The following is a 15,065-nucleotide window of genomic DNA, read 5'->3' on the forward strand; positions in this document are numbered from 1 at the left end:
GCCTCCGTTCCCTCCGTTCCCTCCGTCCACTTTCCCTCCTAAATCCGCCTTTCCTTATTTCTTCGCTGTCCCTCCGATTATGATGTGCTTTTGTCTTCACTCATCCTCTTCGACGTTCCCGTCCGTTGCGGGAGTGAACGGGGATACCTGATCTTCCTGATTCTCTCTTCTAAACTCTTTTTTTTTTCTTCTTTGCCCTCGCAAGAAAAAAAATCCCGCCCTTCCCTTCGACCCGCTTCGCTTTTTCTGCTTCTTCGCGTTTAGGAAAAGAAACTCGACCGAGAGGTTGTTCGCCAGCTCTCGTACACCAGGCTGGACCTCTTTTTTTGTTACTTCTACTGTTCGAAGTGTCCTGCGTCACTTCCAGCACTTCCAGCACTGACAGGTCGTCCCAAGTCAGTGTCATTGGTCGTTGTCTCTCCCCAGTCGCATCGAGTCTCTTCCTTCTTTGACACGAGTGTCGCGTGAAGCCCAAGAACGACCTATTACAGTCGCCCACCCCCTCTCGCCACTATATAGACTTCTTGTGTGGAGTGGTCTAGAAGTCCCTCATCTTTCTTTCCATCCTATAGTTACAGTTGGTCCGTCATGACGGAACAACCTCGTTCAATGGAGTCCCGCGTGGGACGCAAAAACCAACGTGAGTAATCAACCCTGGAGGCACGTTGACCCTTTTACAATTATTTCTTGGTACTCTTTTTTCTGCCTATGAATACATTTCCCTGCGCGTTTGCCGCCTATGATTTCGCGCAACCCGGCTAATGCTGTCTGTGCTTCTAGGGTACGGTCCGAAAGGCGAACGGCTCGTGGCCGGTGTCGTGCCGTTGTCCGCGGACAAGACTTTGGTCTTGATGATTCAGTCCGCAGGGCGCGGCGGCTGGGTCCTTCCTAAAGGCGGTTGGGAGACGGACGAGAACAGCCCCCAACAAGCCGCTTGCAGAGAGGCCTGGGAAGAGGCCGGGGTAATATGTACGGTGCATAAGGACTTGGGGCAAATACCCGACATGCGCCCCTCGTCTTTATTGTCAACCACAGCACCCAAGGCGTCCTACCAGTTCTTCGAGGTGACCGTGGACCGCGAAGAGGAACAGTGGCCCGAGATGCACAAGCGAAAACGGCAATGGGTTACCTATAAGCAGGCTGCCGATGCTCTGGCCAGCAGACCCGAGCTGCTGGAAGCGCTCAATCGCAGCTCCATGCGGCGGTAGCGTTGGCTTTTTGTTTTCCGCAAAGAAGCTTCAAGCTTCCATGACGACCTGAAATGATCTAGCCAAGGAAAAGCTGTTTTCTTTTTTACTTGCATTGATTGGCTTGGACCTTCCTACCCCCGGTTGGCTGTAATGCTTTTGGGTTTTTATAATCTCTTCTTTCATTTCCCTTTTTTTTCTCTCTCTGAACTCGATCGGATGACAGCTGGTGGCTTCTGCGCATGACTTGCGAACATCATTTTCTGAGATGCGCGAATATGGCCTATCTTGTCCATTCGATCCGTCCTTGCTATTGTTTTCACACCCTTATAGATTTCACGAGCAAGCGCCAGTATAGATTGTTAGAGGAGTACGGCCGTGTTGCTGACGGATGGGGCAAAAAGTTACTGTCATCGAGACATGGTCTGGGATGGGATCCTTTGCTTGGAGTTGGCTTTCTCTTTTGGATACCAATATCATCTTGCTCGTGATTGAGACCTGTGCGCTCAGGGCACTTCACATCTATAAAGTCCGCCCAGCAGGGGCTCACATACAATAATAGCTGTTTGATTTTTCGTCTGAGTGTGTATCTATAGAAGTCTTTGGAAATAAACTAATGATGCAAGGTGGTGTTGCATGGAGGGTCACTACCACCTCAGAATTGATTCAGATGACCACTGAAACAGCTCATAAATGAATAATAAACATAAATTAGTGTAGTGAGCAAAGTATCTCATGGCTAGATAACCAGCGTGCCTTCACGTGCCATCCCATCATCCACACATCGCGGAGGTCTCTCCAGGCTGCAGGGGAAGATTACCCGATCGGGTCAAGCGCATCTCAGCTTCCGCCTTTCAGTTCTCCCAAGTCTCTCTCGAATTGATTGCCTCATCGCGGCCATCTCCAGATCAACCTCCTCCCCACTGAACCATAACTCTTACGGCGTTTGTGGCCATCACTCTGGGCCTCATCGCCAACAGACATATAATCATCACCATGGACTACGAAATGGACATTGAGCCCACCGGGCCCCAAGTGACCGTCCGCGAGGTGAGCAACATCCAGTCGCCATCCATCAACATCACTATCACCTCACATCACAAAGCAACACCCTTCCCCCCCCCCTCTCAAAGAAGCTCGCCTACCAACCCTTTTCATCCCCAAAATGACTGACCATCACACCACAGGCCGAGCCCTACCGCGTGGACTTCAAACTCAGCTCCGTCGACCTAGCCTTCGCCAATTCGATTCGCCGCACCATGCTCGCCGAGATCCCCACGATGGCGATCGACCTGGTGGAAGTCGAGAAGAACACCTCGGTCCTCCCGGACGAGTTCCTGGCCCACCGCCTGGGACTGATCCCGCTCAACTCCAAGAACTGCGACCAGGACGTCGAGTACACGCGCGACTGCGAATGCGACGACCGCTGCTCCCGCTGCAGCGTGACGCTGACCCTGCACGCGCGCTGCACGAGCGACGAGATCATGCGCGTCTACGCGCGGGACCTGGCCGTCAGCGGCGAGCGGGCCAACGAGTGGGTGGGCAACCCGGTGATCACGGACCCCGAGGGCAAGGGCCCCCTGATCTGCAAACTGCGGCGCGGCCAGGAGCTGAAGATGACGTGCATCGCGAAGAAGGGCATCGCCAAGGAGCATGCCAAGTGGGCGCCGACCGCCGCGGTGGGCTTCGAGTACGATCCGCACAATAACCTGCGGCATGTGGATTACTGGTATGAGGAGGATGCGGCGAAGGAGTGGTATGTTTTCCCTGTCCCTTCCTGCTGGGGTATTCGTCTCGAAGAAGGACGATGGATAATAGATCCTCTGCAAAAGAGATGGTAAGAGGAAGAAGATCCTGGCTAATCATTCTACTTTTGCCGTTGTCGGACAGGCCTATTTCTCAGAACTCGGCATGGGAACACGCTAACCCTCCGGATCAGCCCTTCGATTACGACGCTCAGCCGAACAATTTCTATATCGATGTCGAGAGTATCGGCATGATTGACCCGGATATGATCATTCAGCAGAGTATCATTGTGCTGCAGCGCAAGTTGGCCTCGGTCATCTCGTCGTTGTCTGGCTCGGGTGATGGTGGTGCGGACCGTAACGGCATGATGGGTGGTGAGGACGACGATATGATGCGCAGCCCGGATGCCTACGAGCCGCCAGAGGGCATCGATGGCGGGTTCACGGCCTATGCCAGTGGCGGTGCCAGTGCGTGGGGAGCCAGTGCTGCCACGCCCTACGGCGTCACGCCCTACGGCGGTGGCTATGGGTTTTAGGTGAGGTGAGATGATGTGAGATGAAAGGGCGGTCTTGCTCTGCTGTCAGTCTGGGCCACTTCCCGGGAGCAGCTGCGTCTACCCAGCAGGTTGTCTTCGGTCAGCGGGATTTTGACTCTCGGTCACTCCAACCAATTCATCGTCATCACTACCTCTTCTCCTAGACCAACAACCCGGACCTGACCACATTTGGTCCCAATCCAGCTCAAAGAAACCCAACCACCAACATCATATCCTCACCAATCTTTTCTGATACTATTTCCAGCATGCGAACGGAGTTCATCACGGGTATTTCTGCTCACCTCGGGGAATTTCTATTTCTATTTGATTGTTCATCATCTCTTTTCCCATTTCGTGCTATCAAAAGAAATTTCTTCTATGGTCAGGGCGTGCAACGGGGGTGTTTTGTCGCTTTGCTTTCTTTTCATATCTTGTCTCTCTGACTCTATCAAACACATATTTACATAAGAACACCACATCACATACAAATCCAAATGAACAGATATCCAACCAACCACTAGGTCCGCTATCAGGCGTAGCTTTTTTGAGTGATCAAATTGTGCGGCTAAGAATGTGTACGAGCATCATAGATGGCTACAGGCGGAAAGCAAATACTGGAGATAGATAAGATGATATTAACACCATTCTGTGGGAGATATTAAACGAACGATGAAAATAATAAACAAGCCCCAGATAATACCAAAAAGTGTTCGCAACCCCAATGCAAGTGGTATGTTATGTACAATGCGTATGTTACGCCCATCATGCGCAAAATCCCGTAGAAAGAAAAGCGATTATCCCAAATTTGTGTCAAACGCCAAATCCCCATCCCCAACACCGTTCATGATGAGCAAATATATCCAAGCAACCTGTTCACCTCTCTCTTTCTCTCTCTCTTCACAACCAAAAAATAATGGATCCCAAAAGAAACAATCGCAGCGACGAATGCAAGCGCCCAAAAAAAAAAATTCACATCAACTCGACCGGCGGCCGCGCCGTCTTCGGCGGCATGCGCTTGACGGACATCCCCCCCGTCTCCTCCTCGTCGAGGGGACTATAGCTCAACATCTCGACATCCTCATCGCCATCCAAATCATCCACCAATGAGCCGATCTCGCTCGTATCCTCGACCATCACGGCGGGCAAGCCGGGACTGCCCCCGTGGTCTTCGGGGTGGTAGATCAGGGTACTGCTGCGGCTGCGGCGGGTAGCGGTGGTGGTGGTCGCGGGCCAGCTCCCGGTGCGCGGCAGCTTGTCCGAGATGGCGGACACGGGAGTTTCCGGCGCTGCTGTGGAGGCTTCAGTGAGAGTCATCTCCGTGTTGAGTTTGGCCAGCGCGTTGGCGAGATCGCTGGCGTGGACTTCCTTGTTGGGGGGATCCTCGGGGCGCATGACCCAGCCGTGGGGCGGGGAGGGCGGCGGGCTGATGAAGAAGAGCTTGTCGACCTGCGGGGCGGCGAGGAGTTTGGGGCGGGCGTCGTGGCCCGTTTGCAACGGGGTGGGCTCGCCGAAGTAGACCTTCGGGTTGAGGAGGGTCTTGGTCGAGTGGGTGGCGGTGTGGGCTTTCAGGGGGTTCTCGGTGGGTGAGGCCGACGAGAGCAGTTTGCGGATGTACAGGGCGTCGCTGTCGGTGTGGAAGGAGCAGAGGAGGCGGCGGAGGGAGGGCAGCGGGGAGAAGGAGTTGAGCGGGGCGAGGTGGTTCAGGGTGTTGCGCAGGGCGGTTAGGGACGGGGGGTCGAAGAGGTGCAGGTCGTTCAGGTCGGTGATGATCAGGGTGTTGGTGGGGGTTGTTGGTTGGCTTAGGGCGGGGAGGTTGCTGAGGTCGAGGGAGAGCGTTGGTCGGGTGGTTGGTTTTGTTGTTGTCGTTGATGATGGTGATGGGGAGGAGCTTAGGGATTGGGGTGGGGTGGTGTAGTTCATTTTGGAATGTGGTTCTATGGTTTTTGTGGTTGTGGTTGTGGTTGTGGTTGTGGTTGTGGTGGTGGTGATTGTGGTTGAATGGGTGTATTGAGAGGAGGAGAGGTGGTTGATATAGAGACGAGACCTCGGAGACGGGTTGATTGCCACTCGGAGAGATAAGAAGAGCAGCAGGCGCTTAGTGGAAACGAGCAAAGAAAAGAGTACAGTAACTCGTAAGCAACCTTGTTCCCTCGTTCAACTCTGATTGGAGACTGCTTCAGAGAATTTTCCAGTGGTTGTGCCAGTCAGGATGAAGAGTCTGTCTGCATGCGTGCTGAGCGCTTCTTTTATAGCGAGTCCCCAGTAATTGTTCCAATTGTTGGGGTTGTTCCTCGTCCGCCTCCGTCGCTTTGCCGGGCGAGGCGCAGCAACACACGCAAAGAACGGAGAGTGGAGATGCCCGCAACTCCCCTCGCAACTTGCACTGCCTGCTTGGATTGCGACTCTCCTATTCTAACTCTAGTCTAGTCTAACTTACACGACATGTGCACAACTACAGTAACTCTTCTCGGACGGCCCTTCTGGATCTGGATCTGTTCCTGGCGATCGGCTCCGCATGCATTTCCAATCCTCGCCACGGTCTCGCCGAACCCGTGTGGCTGAAGAGGAGACGAGACTTGCACCGCTTCTGGTTGCCACCTTCGATTCCTCCCATCAGAGCATCAGTTGCTGTGATGACGATGTTGCATATGTGTTCTCCTTGCTGCAGATCATCCTGGAGGTGAATCCTGGACTGAATCCTGCAACCAACCCCGGAGATCGGGCAGAGAACATGTACGATAAGTCGGAGCAGTCTAATTGACTGTCACATGCTGTCAATCTGAGCTCTACTTTCTGCTTTACAGATATCACAATGCAACTGAATCGGGACAGACAGCGTTCCACGGGATGGTCGCCTTCTCCACATACTCTACAACCAGCAAGCAGCCAGCCTGCCATCCGCAGCGGCTGATGCTCCGCCCCCGGGGACCACTCCACAAGCAGCCGATATTACCACTGCAGTGTCCAAGTCCTCCAGGCAGGCAAGATTTCGAGCTTGGCTCCGTGGTGACAAAGAGTGTCTCCCGCTCTAGGGATTGTTCATGCATGCATGCATGCTGCCGCATTCCAAGCCTCACCAGTCAAGTCACGCCTAATGTCACCTTCAACAGAGCCTCTACATTTTAGGCCGCACTGAACTATAGTCTAACCAACCTTATCTACACTTTGTGACACTGGAAATCATGACCAACATGGGGGCTGACGACAGTGCCTCGCAAACCATGCGTCTACCTGCGTCGCCTGCACAAGGCTTATACCTTCGGGTGCACTTCTACAACTGACATCAGTCGCTCGAGTGACCTCAATCATTTGTCCTAGCACATACGTACAATTTTGTTCTGCCTACAGTAGCCGTGTTGGACTGATATCCAGTACATACACCCTCATGGCTTAGCCGGAAGCTCTGACCATCTTGTATTGCATCTGGCCCTCAGCCACTCCGCTCTTCCGAATGACGCACTCTCTCGACAGCCAACCCAAACACCATTCTAGTCAGTTCCACATCGCTCGATTGATCGTACCCACAACACACGCCATAGTCGCCATCGATTCTGATCGGTCTGGTCAAGCGACTCGGTTCTCAGTGACATAAAACATGCCACCAAAGTCCCTGTATGCCGAATTATAGGCTGGTAATGAACTTGAATCGATTTTCGACGGCCCTCTGAGAGGGTTCACAGTCTGGGGCATAGATCTCGAAAATGTGAGGCAGGCCCGGGTACACATGCAATTCCAAATCGACATTGACAGCTGCGATCTTCGCCGCGAAGGCGATAGCTTCGTCACGAAAGATGTCCAGCGCGCCTACGTCGATGTACGTTGGCGGCAGGCCTTCCAGGTTGGTGGCTCGGGCAGGCGCAGCGTATGGCGAGACATTGTCCGTCCCGATATCTTGTCCCAACAGGGCAGTCCAGCCAGTGAGATTGTCATCGTAAGTCCACGTGGTGAAAGGCTCCAGCGCAGGATTCGGGACAGTATTCTTGTCATCTAACATAGGGTAAAAAAGAGCCTGCTTCGCTAGAGGCGGGGATAAGCCCCGATCCCGAGCCAGCATGGCAATGCCCGCAACAAGGCCTCCCCCGGCGCTCTCCCCCATGAGACAAATGCGGCTGTTGTCTACCCTGAATTGGGCTCCCTGCCGATGGAGCCACGCTAACCCAGCATAGCAGTCCTCAAGTGGTGTTGGATGCGGACACTCGGGTGCCAGCCGATAATCTACCGAGAAGATCGGAATGTTGCTCTTTTCGACTTGCAGGGCGAGCGCCTTGTCGAAGAGATCAACCGTGCCCTGAATCATGCCCCCTCCATGCACGTGGAAGATTGCTGGGCCACGTCCAGAAGACGCAGGAGACGAATTGTTCTTCTTATAGTAGCGTTTGACGGAAATGGTCCATCCGTCATGGGACCGGACTTGATGAACCGTCCGTTCTACACCCCGAGCATAGGGCAATACCGCGAACACGGAATCATACAGGGCGGTGATACCTATCCGGCGAGCGTGGATATCATGCAATTCGTGCTTTGGGCTGGCGGCCAATATCTGCAGGAGAGGGTCCGCAGCCTCGGCAAATGCGGGGTCCAGTTCTAAGGGCATTGTGGAGGAACGCTTGAGATGGGAACGACAATTGCAGTCACGGAAAAATGAAAGACGAACCTTTTGACAGCTACTTGCGCGGGTTCGACCCGGAATTATATACCGGGGGACTGTACCACCGGGTCAGGAATAACTTGCTGCTGGCGGGGAGGAGGGGGCAAATAACAAGCAGCACCCAGCTCTTTTGAGGAATCGAAGTTTCACGCCGCCCACTTGTCTCTGCGTCTAAACCATTCGAACTAAACTGACTCAGGCAATCCTCGGTCAACTGATAGCTTGCTTGCCGCTAAAACAAGGTAGTGATTGTCATATGCATCATCGTGGCCACGGGCAACACTCGGCAGGCATTCAATCGAAGCAGGGTGCCTCGACGAATTCAATTATGCTTCAAGCCAAAACCTTACGTCACTGGAGGTCTCTTTTTCCGAGTCACGACGATTGGACGCATCGGAAAAGTATGACAATATAATTATGTACTGCGCCAGCGAAAGTAATCGAATGGCCTCCAGCTAGGTAGGAGATTCACTACCTAGTAGGTAGTAGTAGCAAGTAGCGTCACGGGTAGTGAGTGATGAATGCCTCTGCGCCCTCCGCGCCCTCCTATAGATCGATCACCAACTAACCGATGGGAGCCGATTGTCGGCCCGCATGTTGATCCGGATATCGCTGCTCAAGACAGTCAGGTGACGCCGGCACGGGCGAAACTTCTGCTTTTTCGATCACTATCGCCGATCTCGTTCATACTTAACCACCTCAATTTTGCTTGAGCTCCAGCTTCCATTCTTTCCATCCACCGAAGCATTCATCTGTCATATCCCTTTGCTCAACATGTTCCAAAGAACCTTCCTCAGACAGGCCCAGCGGTCCCTGCTTTCCGTCCGCTCGACACCAGCTACCTCAGCTGTCCGCCGCACCGCGCAACAGCCCCAGCTTCCTCAGTTCGCTCGTCCCTTGATCCCCCAGTCTGCCGCCCGCCTCTATTCGACGGAGAACAAGGCCGAAAACGGCGAGCAGAACGGTGCCGCGGAGTCGCAGGAGGGCGAGGATGCTTGCCGCAAAGAGCTTGAGGAGAAGAAGAAGGAGATTGTTGGTCTGAAGGTAATTGCCACCTATGCTGCCGGGCGGATATCATGAGTTACAATGGATATCTCGTTACACCGAAGAGCTTTGACATGCCGAGAACACCTGGTCTAATACCTCACAGGACCAATACCTTCGTTCCAAGGCAGACTTCATCAACCTCCAGGAGCGCACCAAGCGGGACATGGACAACTCTCGCAACTTCGCCATCCAGCGCTTCGCTCAGGACCTTCTCGAGAGTATCGATAACTTCGACCGTGCTATGCTGGCTGTCCCCAAGGAGAAGCTTGAGGCCGCCCCCACCGAGGCCAACAAGGACCTGTTGGACCTTGTTTCAGGCTTGAAGATGACTCAGAACGTCTTGATGGGCACCTTGAAGAAGCACGGTCTCGAGCAGTTCGACCCCAGCGCTCCCGCTGAGGACGGGGCGGCCCAGAAGTTCGACCCCAACGTCCACGAGGCCGTCTTCATGACCAAGGCCGAGGGCAGAGAGGACGGCGAGATCATGTTTGTTCAGAGCAAGGGTTTCCGTCTGAATGGCCGTGTCCTTAGAGTATGTGATCTCCAGCAAGGATTTATCTCAAACAGGGATGCTAATGTATTTTCTTCTACAGGCTGCTAAGGTCGGTGTTGTCAAGAACAACTAAACCTACCCATGATCCTCCGAATACCATCGCAATTTCCAACCATTCCCTCCCCCATTCAATCTGTACAATATACCACATCTCTTTCCGCCGCGATGGGATGTTTCACCCTAAATCTGATGCGATGGTTTATCCAACCGAGCATGCCGCCGGAAAAATATGATCCGGCGATTGTCGCTTTCTTTCTATCTACGAACGCATGTGTATGATACACCGTTTACTTTGCGACTGGTGTCGCATGAGCTTTCTCCCGGTGCATTTGTCAATGATCTGATTTCTTTTGGATTGGCGTTCTTTCTCGACTCTCTCCTCCCTATTATGTATATTACACGCAATGGTCGGTGTCTTTTTTTCTTCTTTTCTCTGGAAAAGTGATCTTATCACGCTGGGACTGGCATTGAAACGGGTGTGGGTTATGCCTGCAGGGCATCTGATCATGTTATGACTTTTTGCATCGCCCTCTTGCCGTCAAGGCAATGCAGGGTACTTATGAAGTCTAATAGACAGTCTTTTGGCCGAATACACCAAAGACGTTATGACAGGCATGTTGATTCTTCGGAAATGCGTAGCTGATAATATCATTGTAGAAGACCTGGCACGGCTGGGTTGTATTGCAGAAACGACCGCTTCTATTTTATGCCCAGACTGCTTTTCATCCCATGGTTTTCAATAAATCGAATTGAGATGATCAGTCAATTGAGTTTCACTGAACCCCGATCATCAACCTGCACAACGTAGAACAACCGGATGATTTTGGGGGGATCCGCTCGGGCCGTGGTTCTCCCGCCCCGGCATGTTTTGTACACTGCGATCTAAAACGCAGCGAGAGAAACACTAAACCGGCGACAACGACGCACTGGCTCAGTTTCCGGTGCAGCCCCGTTGCATCTACTCTAGAGATGCGCTTACTCGCCACTGGCCGGGCTCTGCGCGCCAGCAGCAGCAGGTGGGCCATCAATTATTCTTCTGGGAGGAGCCTACGGATCCCGCTCTCGCACCTCCCGGCGCCGTCAACCATCCCGCGCCGCGAATGGAGCTTCACGGCCGTTCGCCGGACGAACGAGAAACCCACCGATGTCACTAAGGGCCCCATCGCTGGTGGCTCTGCAGCGCAGCCCGTGGCAGCCGAGGTGCAATCATTCGAGCGCGACGAATGGACCAACGTCACCGATACCATCCTCTCGCACGTCGGCCGCCGGCTATACCTGGACGAGAACCACCCGCTGGCCATCACGCGGCAGTTGATCGAGAGCCAGTTCCCGCGGCCGACGTACGGCAACTACACTGAGGAGAACCCCGTCGTGACGACGGCCGAGAATTTCGATGTGCTGGGGTTCCCCGCGGACCACCCGGGCCGCAGCCGCACCGACACCTACTACCTCAGCGAGAAGCTGGTGCTCCGCACGCACACGAGCGCCCACCAGCAGGCGTACTTCCAGCAGATCAGCCGCAACGAGCGCACCCGCCCGGAGGAGGTGGGCTACACCGTGGTCGCGGACGTGTATCGGAGGGATGCCATCGACCGCAGCCACTACCCGGTCTTCCACCAGATGGAGGGGGCGATGCTGTGGAAGCGGCCCGAGCAGGAGCCGCTGCGGCATGCCGGCGCGACGGCGGCGCGGATCCGCGCGGATGTCGAGCGCATCCCGGCCCACGACGTCGTCGTCGAGGACCCCAACCCCACCGTGCACCCGCAGCGCAACCCGCTGCAGGCCGAGTTCCACAGTGTCGAGGAGGTCGAGCAGGTCGCCGCGCACCTCAAGCGGTCGCTGGAGCGCATGGTCATCAAGATCTTCACGGAGGCGAGCAAGGCCGCGGCGGGCGCGGAGGAGGAAACCGAGCCCCTGAAGGTCCGCTGGGTCGAGGCCTACTTCCCCTTCACGAGCCCTTCCTGGGAGCTGGAGGTGTTCTGGCAGGGGGACTGGCTGGAGGTGCTGGGCTGCGGTGTCATCAAGCAGGAGCTGTTGAACAATTCGGACGTGCCGGACCGCATGGGATGGGCGTTCGGGATCGGCCTGGAGCGCATCGCCATGCTCCTGTTCAATATCCCTGACATCCGGCTCTTCTGGTCGCGGGACAAGCGCTTCTTGTCGCAGTTCAAGGCCGGGCAGATCACCCGCTTCAAGCCCTTCTCCAAGTACCCCGCCTGCTACAAGGATGTGGCCTTCTGGTTGCCCCCGGGGGCGGCTAGTGGCGGCAGTGCGGCGGGCGGCGCCGTGCCCGTGCACGAGAATGATATCATGGAGCTGGTCCGCGGGGTTGCGGGCGATCTGGTGGAGGATGTGCGTCTGGTGGACGAGTTCACGCACCCCAAGACCAAGCGCAAGAGCATGTGCTACCGCATCAACTACCGGAGTCTGGAGCGCACGCTCACCAACGCAGAGACCAATGATCTACACGATAAATTGCGCCAAGAGCTCGTTAGTCAGCTGGGGGTTGAGCTGCGGTAGTCGTCGTTCGATTTACCAGGATAGGGGGTGTTTTCTCCGTAATGTGTATAGGTTGGATGCCTGATGACGGCAAGGCAACAGATGCGTGTATGTATGATAGTGTGTATGTAAGATCTTGGCTTGTAAGACAACAAAAGATGTGACCTCTTTCCTCATGAACATACTTGTAATTCCCGGCTAAGGATCCCATGATAGCACCCAACTACATTTGTTTGGTGTTTTTGCTGCTGCTTAGTGGTTGGATCGGACTGCCTGCAGGGGAGGCATGCATTGTGACGTAGCAGATCGATTGCAGCACAGTACGGCGCAGTACAGCACAGCCGGGTAGAGACATGGAAGGGGACGGCTGCATTCGTGAGGGAATTGGTTGCTGGCTCGGTTTGCCTTTGTGTTTCTTACAACATACAACATGAACAGTCTGGGCAATGTGTTCATCCTCCGTCTTTCTCGGTGATATCCTGTCATTCCGACCAGCCCATCATCTCCTCTTCTGCTCCATAGTCCTCTGTACTCTGTATTGTTGTACTGCAGTGGGCGAGGAAACACCGAGGGCCGGTCTTACCGCCTAGTGGCCCGCTGGACCGACGTCTAAACCGAGAACATGATTGGTGTGCCACGGCCGAGATCGGTTAGTGCAGCCGAACAACCCTGGAATTCGGAGAGTTGATCTGAAGCCCGAATCTCTTCTCGTATTGTCTCTGTACCGGATTACTCCTGGTATTATTATTAAGAAGAGGAAGAAGCAGCAGCAGAACCTCTCTCCAGTTTCTCCAGTTTCTCCTTCCTCCTTCCTTTGACTAACTACTCTCCCAAAATCTCCCCTCTCTTTTTCTTTTCTTTCATATCGCCCTCGCGGAATGTCCACGATGGTCAGCAGTGCGAAGCTGGAGGCTTCCCCCCAACAGCCTCCTCAAGCGGCTGCCGCTCCGGTGCCTGCAAAGAAGATCCATTATCCTTTTTGGTTTGGTGGTTCGGCCTCTTGCTTTGCGGCGGCCGTCACACACCCTTTGGACCTTGGTAAGTTTTTTTCTTTTGGCGCTCTGGTGGCGGTGTTGAATTCTATGAATGATGACGCTGTGTGACTGACTTTTTTTTGGTGGTGACTTATAGTCAAGGTAAAATTTGCCCTCCATTACTATTTTTCACTTTTGCCTGGCTTATGTGTTTCGTCTGCGGTTTCGGGCTGTGTTATCGCCAACACTCAATTGAGGTATTCCCGGTGTACTAACAAAAGATTTTGGAAACTTTGTTAGGTTCGATTGCAAACTCGCGGGCCTGGGGCGCCCACCTCCATGGTGGGAACGTTTGGACATGTGATTAAGACCGATGGTGTTCGGGGCTTGTATAGCGGGGTACGTTTTTCTTCTCCTCTGGCCATGGCTTTGGGTAGCCTGGAAGAAGGGTTATCGGGGACAAATTGGCTGATTTCCGGGGGTGGGGGCGTTATAGTTATCAGCCGCGCTTCTGCGCCAGGTGACCTACTCGACGACGCGGTTCGGCATCTACGAGGAACTCAAGAACTATTTCACGACGCCCGGGTCGACGCCTAGTTTCTTCACGCTGATCGGGATCGCGTGCGCCTCGGGCTTCATCGGCGGCTGGACCGGCAACCCGGCGGACGTGCTGAACGTGCGCATGCAGTCGGACGCGGCCCTGCCGCCGGCGCAACGCCGCAACTACCGCCACGCCTTCCACGGGCTGGTGGAGATGACGCGCACCGAGGGCGCCGCCAGCCTGTTCCGCGGGGTGTGGCCGAACTCGACGCGCGCGGTGCTGATGACCGCCTCGCAGCTGGCCTCGTACGACACCTTCAAGAAGCTGTGCATCGAGCGCATCGGCATGTCGGACAACCTGGGCACGCACTTCGCCGCCTCGTTCATGGCCGGCTTCGTCGCCACCACCGTCTGCAGCCCCGTCGACGTGATCAAGACCCGCGTCATGACCGCCAGCCACGGCCACGGCCAGAGCATCCCCGCCCTGCTGCGCGAGATCACCCGCAAGGAGGGCTACGCCTGGGCCTTCCGCGGCTGGGTGCCCAGCTTCATCCGGCTGGGTCCGCACACGATCGCCACCTTCATCTTCCTGGAGGAGCACAAGAAGCTCTACCGGTGGGTGAAGGGGATCGAATCCGAGGAGAAGCGGTGATTTCCGCTTCCTCTCTTTTTTTTGTCGGTTGTCGTCTTCTCTTTTTCCCTGTTATGTCTGGGAACTGTCTATACACCGCTTTGATATCCACGATACATTCTCTGCTAGGATATCTTTCTAGCATAGTATCCTTCTTCATCTTGTTCAATGTTGGGGTTTTGGCGAAGCATTGTGATTTTTTTGGGTGGCTAAAAGTTTTGTATTCTTGTGTTCATTTCTCCTGCGGGCATATCGCTTGTACATAATATCGCTTTCTCTCTCTCTCTTTCTTTGGTGCTGGACTTGTGCTTGCAGATGGCCGAGTGGAGTGAGACAACACCTTCCTCGGTGGGGTGGCTTTGAGTAACCCCCCCTTCACATCTATCGCTTCCTCACTTCCACCCCCTGATTAGATGGAGATGAGACCAGAAACATGCGGGAGGGAGAAGGGGTTCTGTTTACTGCTTGGTTGGATTGTGTGAGTGAGTGAGTGAGAGTGTGACATTCGTCATTTGAGAACAGATAGACTAGACATGAAATCTACAATAGACACATAGAGACTTCAGATTGCAAGTTGTGGATTGCAGTTAATTTTGGGGGTGTAGAACTTAACAGGTATGCATTCATGGAGATAGCTTTGTATTCAGCCTGGACTGTTGCTGGAATAACATGAGGCATTGAAGCTTACTAGCCCGGAAAGCTAAG

General features: G+C 54.3%; 6 protein-coding genes across 6 annotated transcripts; 4 read left to right on the top strand and 2 right to left on the bottom strand.

Annotated features, from left to right (window-relative positions):
* Positions 1 to 425: 425 nt before the first annotated feature.
* Positions 426 to 1,319, top strand: BO72DRAFT_198748 (NUDIX hydrolase). The gene is made up of 2 exons (XM_040939581.1): positions 426 to 640; positions 781 to 1,319. The coding sequence occupies exons 1-2, from the start codon at positions 589 to 591 to the stop codon at positions 1,206 to 1,208; spliced, it is 480 nt and encodes a 159-aa protein (XP_040798511.1). The 5' UTR covers positions 426 to 588; the 3' UTR covers positions 1,209 to 1,319.
* Positions 1,320 to 2,183: 864 nt separating this feature from the next.
* Positions 2,184 to 3,468, top strand: BO72DRAFT_384430 (DNA-directed RNA polymerase II core subunit RPB3; the record flags this gene model as incomplete). The annotated part of the gene is made up of 3 exons (XM_040941552.1): positions 2,184 to 2,237; positions 2,375 to 2,943; positions 3,078 to 3,468. The coding sequence occupies 3 exons, from the start codon at positions 2,184 to 2,186 to the stop codon at positions 3,466 to 3,468; spliced, it is 1,014 nt and encodes a 337-aa protein (XP_040798512.1).
* Positions 3,469 to 4,080: 612 nt separating this feature from the next.
* cbpA (putative calcineurin binding protein) lies at positions 4,081 to 5,719 on the bottom strand (the record flags this gene model as incomplete). The annotated part of the gene is made up of 1 exon (XM_040945282.1): positions 4,081 to 5,719. A coding segment is annotated over exon 1 (946 nt), but the record flags the coding sequence as incomplete, so codon positions are not given.
* A 1,009-nt stretch (positions 5,720 to 6,728) lies between these two features.
* On the bottom strand, positions 6,729 to 8,350 carry BO72DRAFT_198797 (alpha/beta hydrolase). Its single transcript, XM_040939582.1, has one exon. It carries the CDS (start codon positions 8,060 to 8,062, stop codon positions 7,091 to 7,093), a length of 972 nt encoding a protein of 323 aa, XP_040798514.1. The 5' UTR covers positions 8,063 to 8,350; the 3' UTR covers positions 6,729 to 7,090.
* Positions 8,351 to 8,890: 540 nt separating this feature from the next.
* grpE (mitochondrial nucleotide exchange factor MGE1) lies at positions 8,891 to 9,789 on the top strand (the record flags this gene model as incomplete). Its single annotated transcript, XM_040947045.1, has 3 exons — positions 8,891 to 9,160; positions 9,267 to 9,695; positions 9,757 to 9,789. The coding sequence occupies 3 exons, from the start codon at positions 8,891 to 8,893 to the stop codon at positions 9,787 to 9,789; spliced, it is 732 nt and encodes a 243-aa protein (XP_040798515.1).
* An 896-nt stretch (positions 9,790 to 10,685) lies between these two features.
* Positions 10,686 to 14,381, top strand: BO72DRAFT_470717 (putative phenylalanyl-tRNA synthetase alpha subunit; the record flags this gene model as incomplete). Its single annotated transcript, XM_040947046.1, has 5 exons — positions 10,686 to 12,232; positions 13,111 to 13,253; positions 13,347 to 13,351; positions 13,490 to 13,588; positions 13,686 to 14,381. 5 exons carry the CDS (start codon positions 10,686 to 10,688, stop codon positions 14,379 to 14,381), a joined length of 2,490 nt encoding a protein of 829 aa, XP_040798516.1.
* Positions 14,382 to 15,065: the final 684 nt, after the last annotated feature.

This window comes from Aspergillus fijiensis (genome assembly GCF_003184825.1).
Source record: "Aspergillus fijiensis CBS 313.89 unplaced genomic scaffold BO72scaffold_47, whole genome shotgun sequence".
NCBI classification, from domain to species: domain Eukaryota; kingdom Fungi; phylum Ascomycota; class Eurotiomycetes; order Eurotiales; family Aspergillaceae; genus Aspergillus; species Aspergillus fijiensis.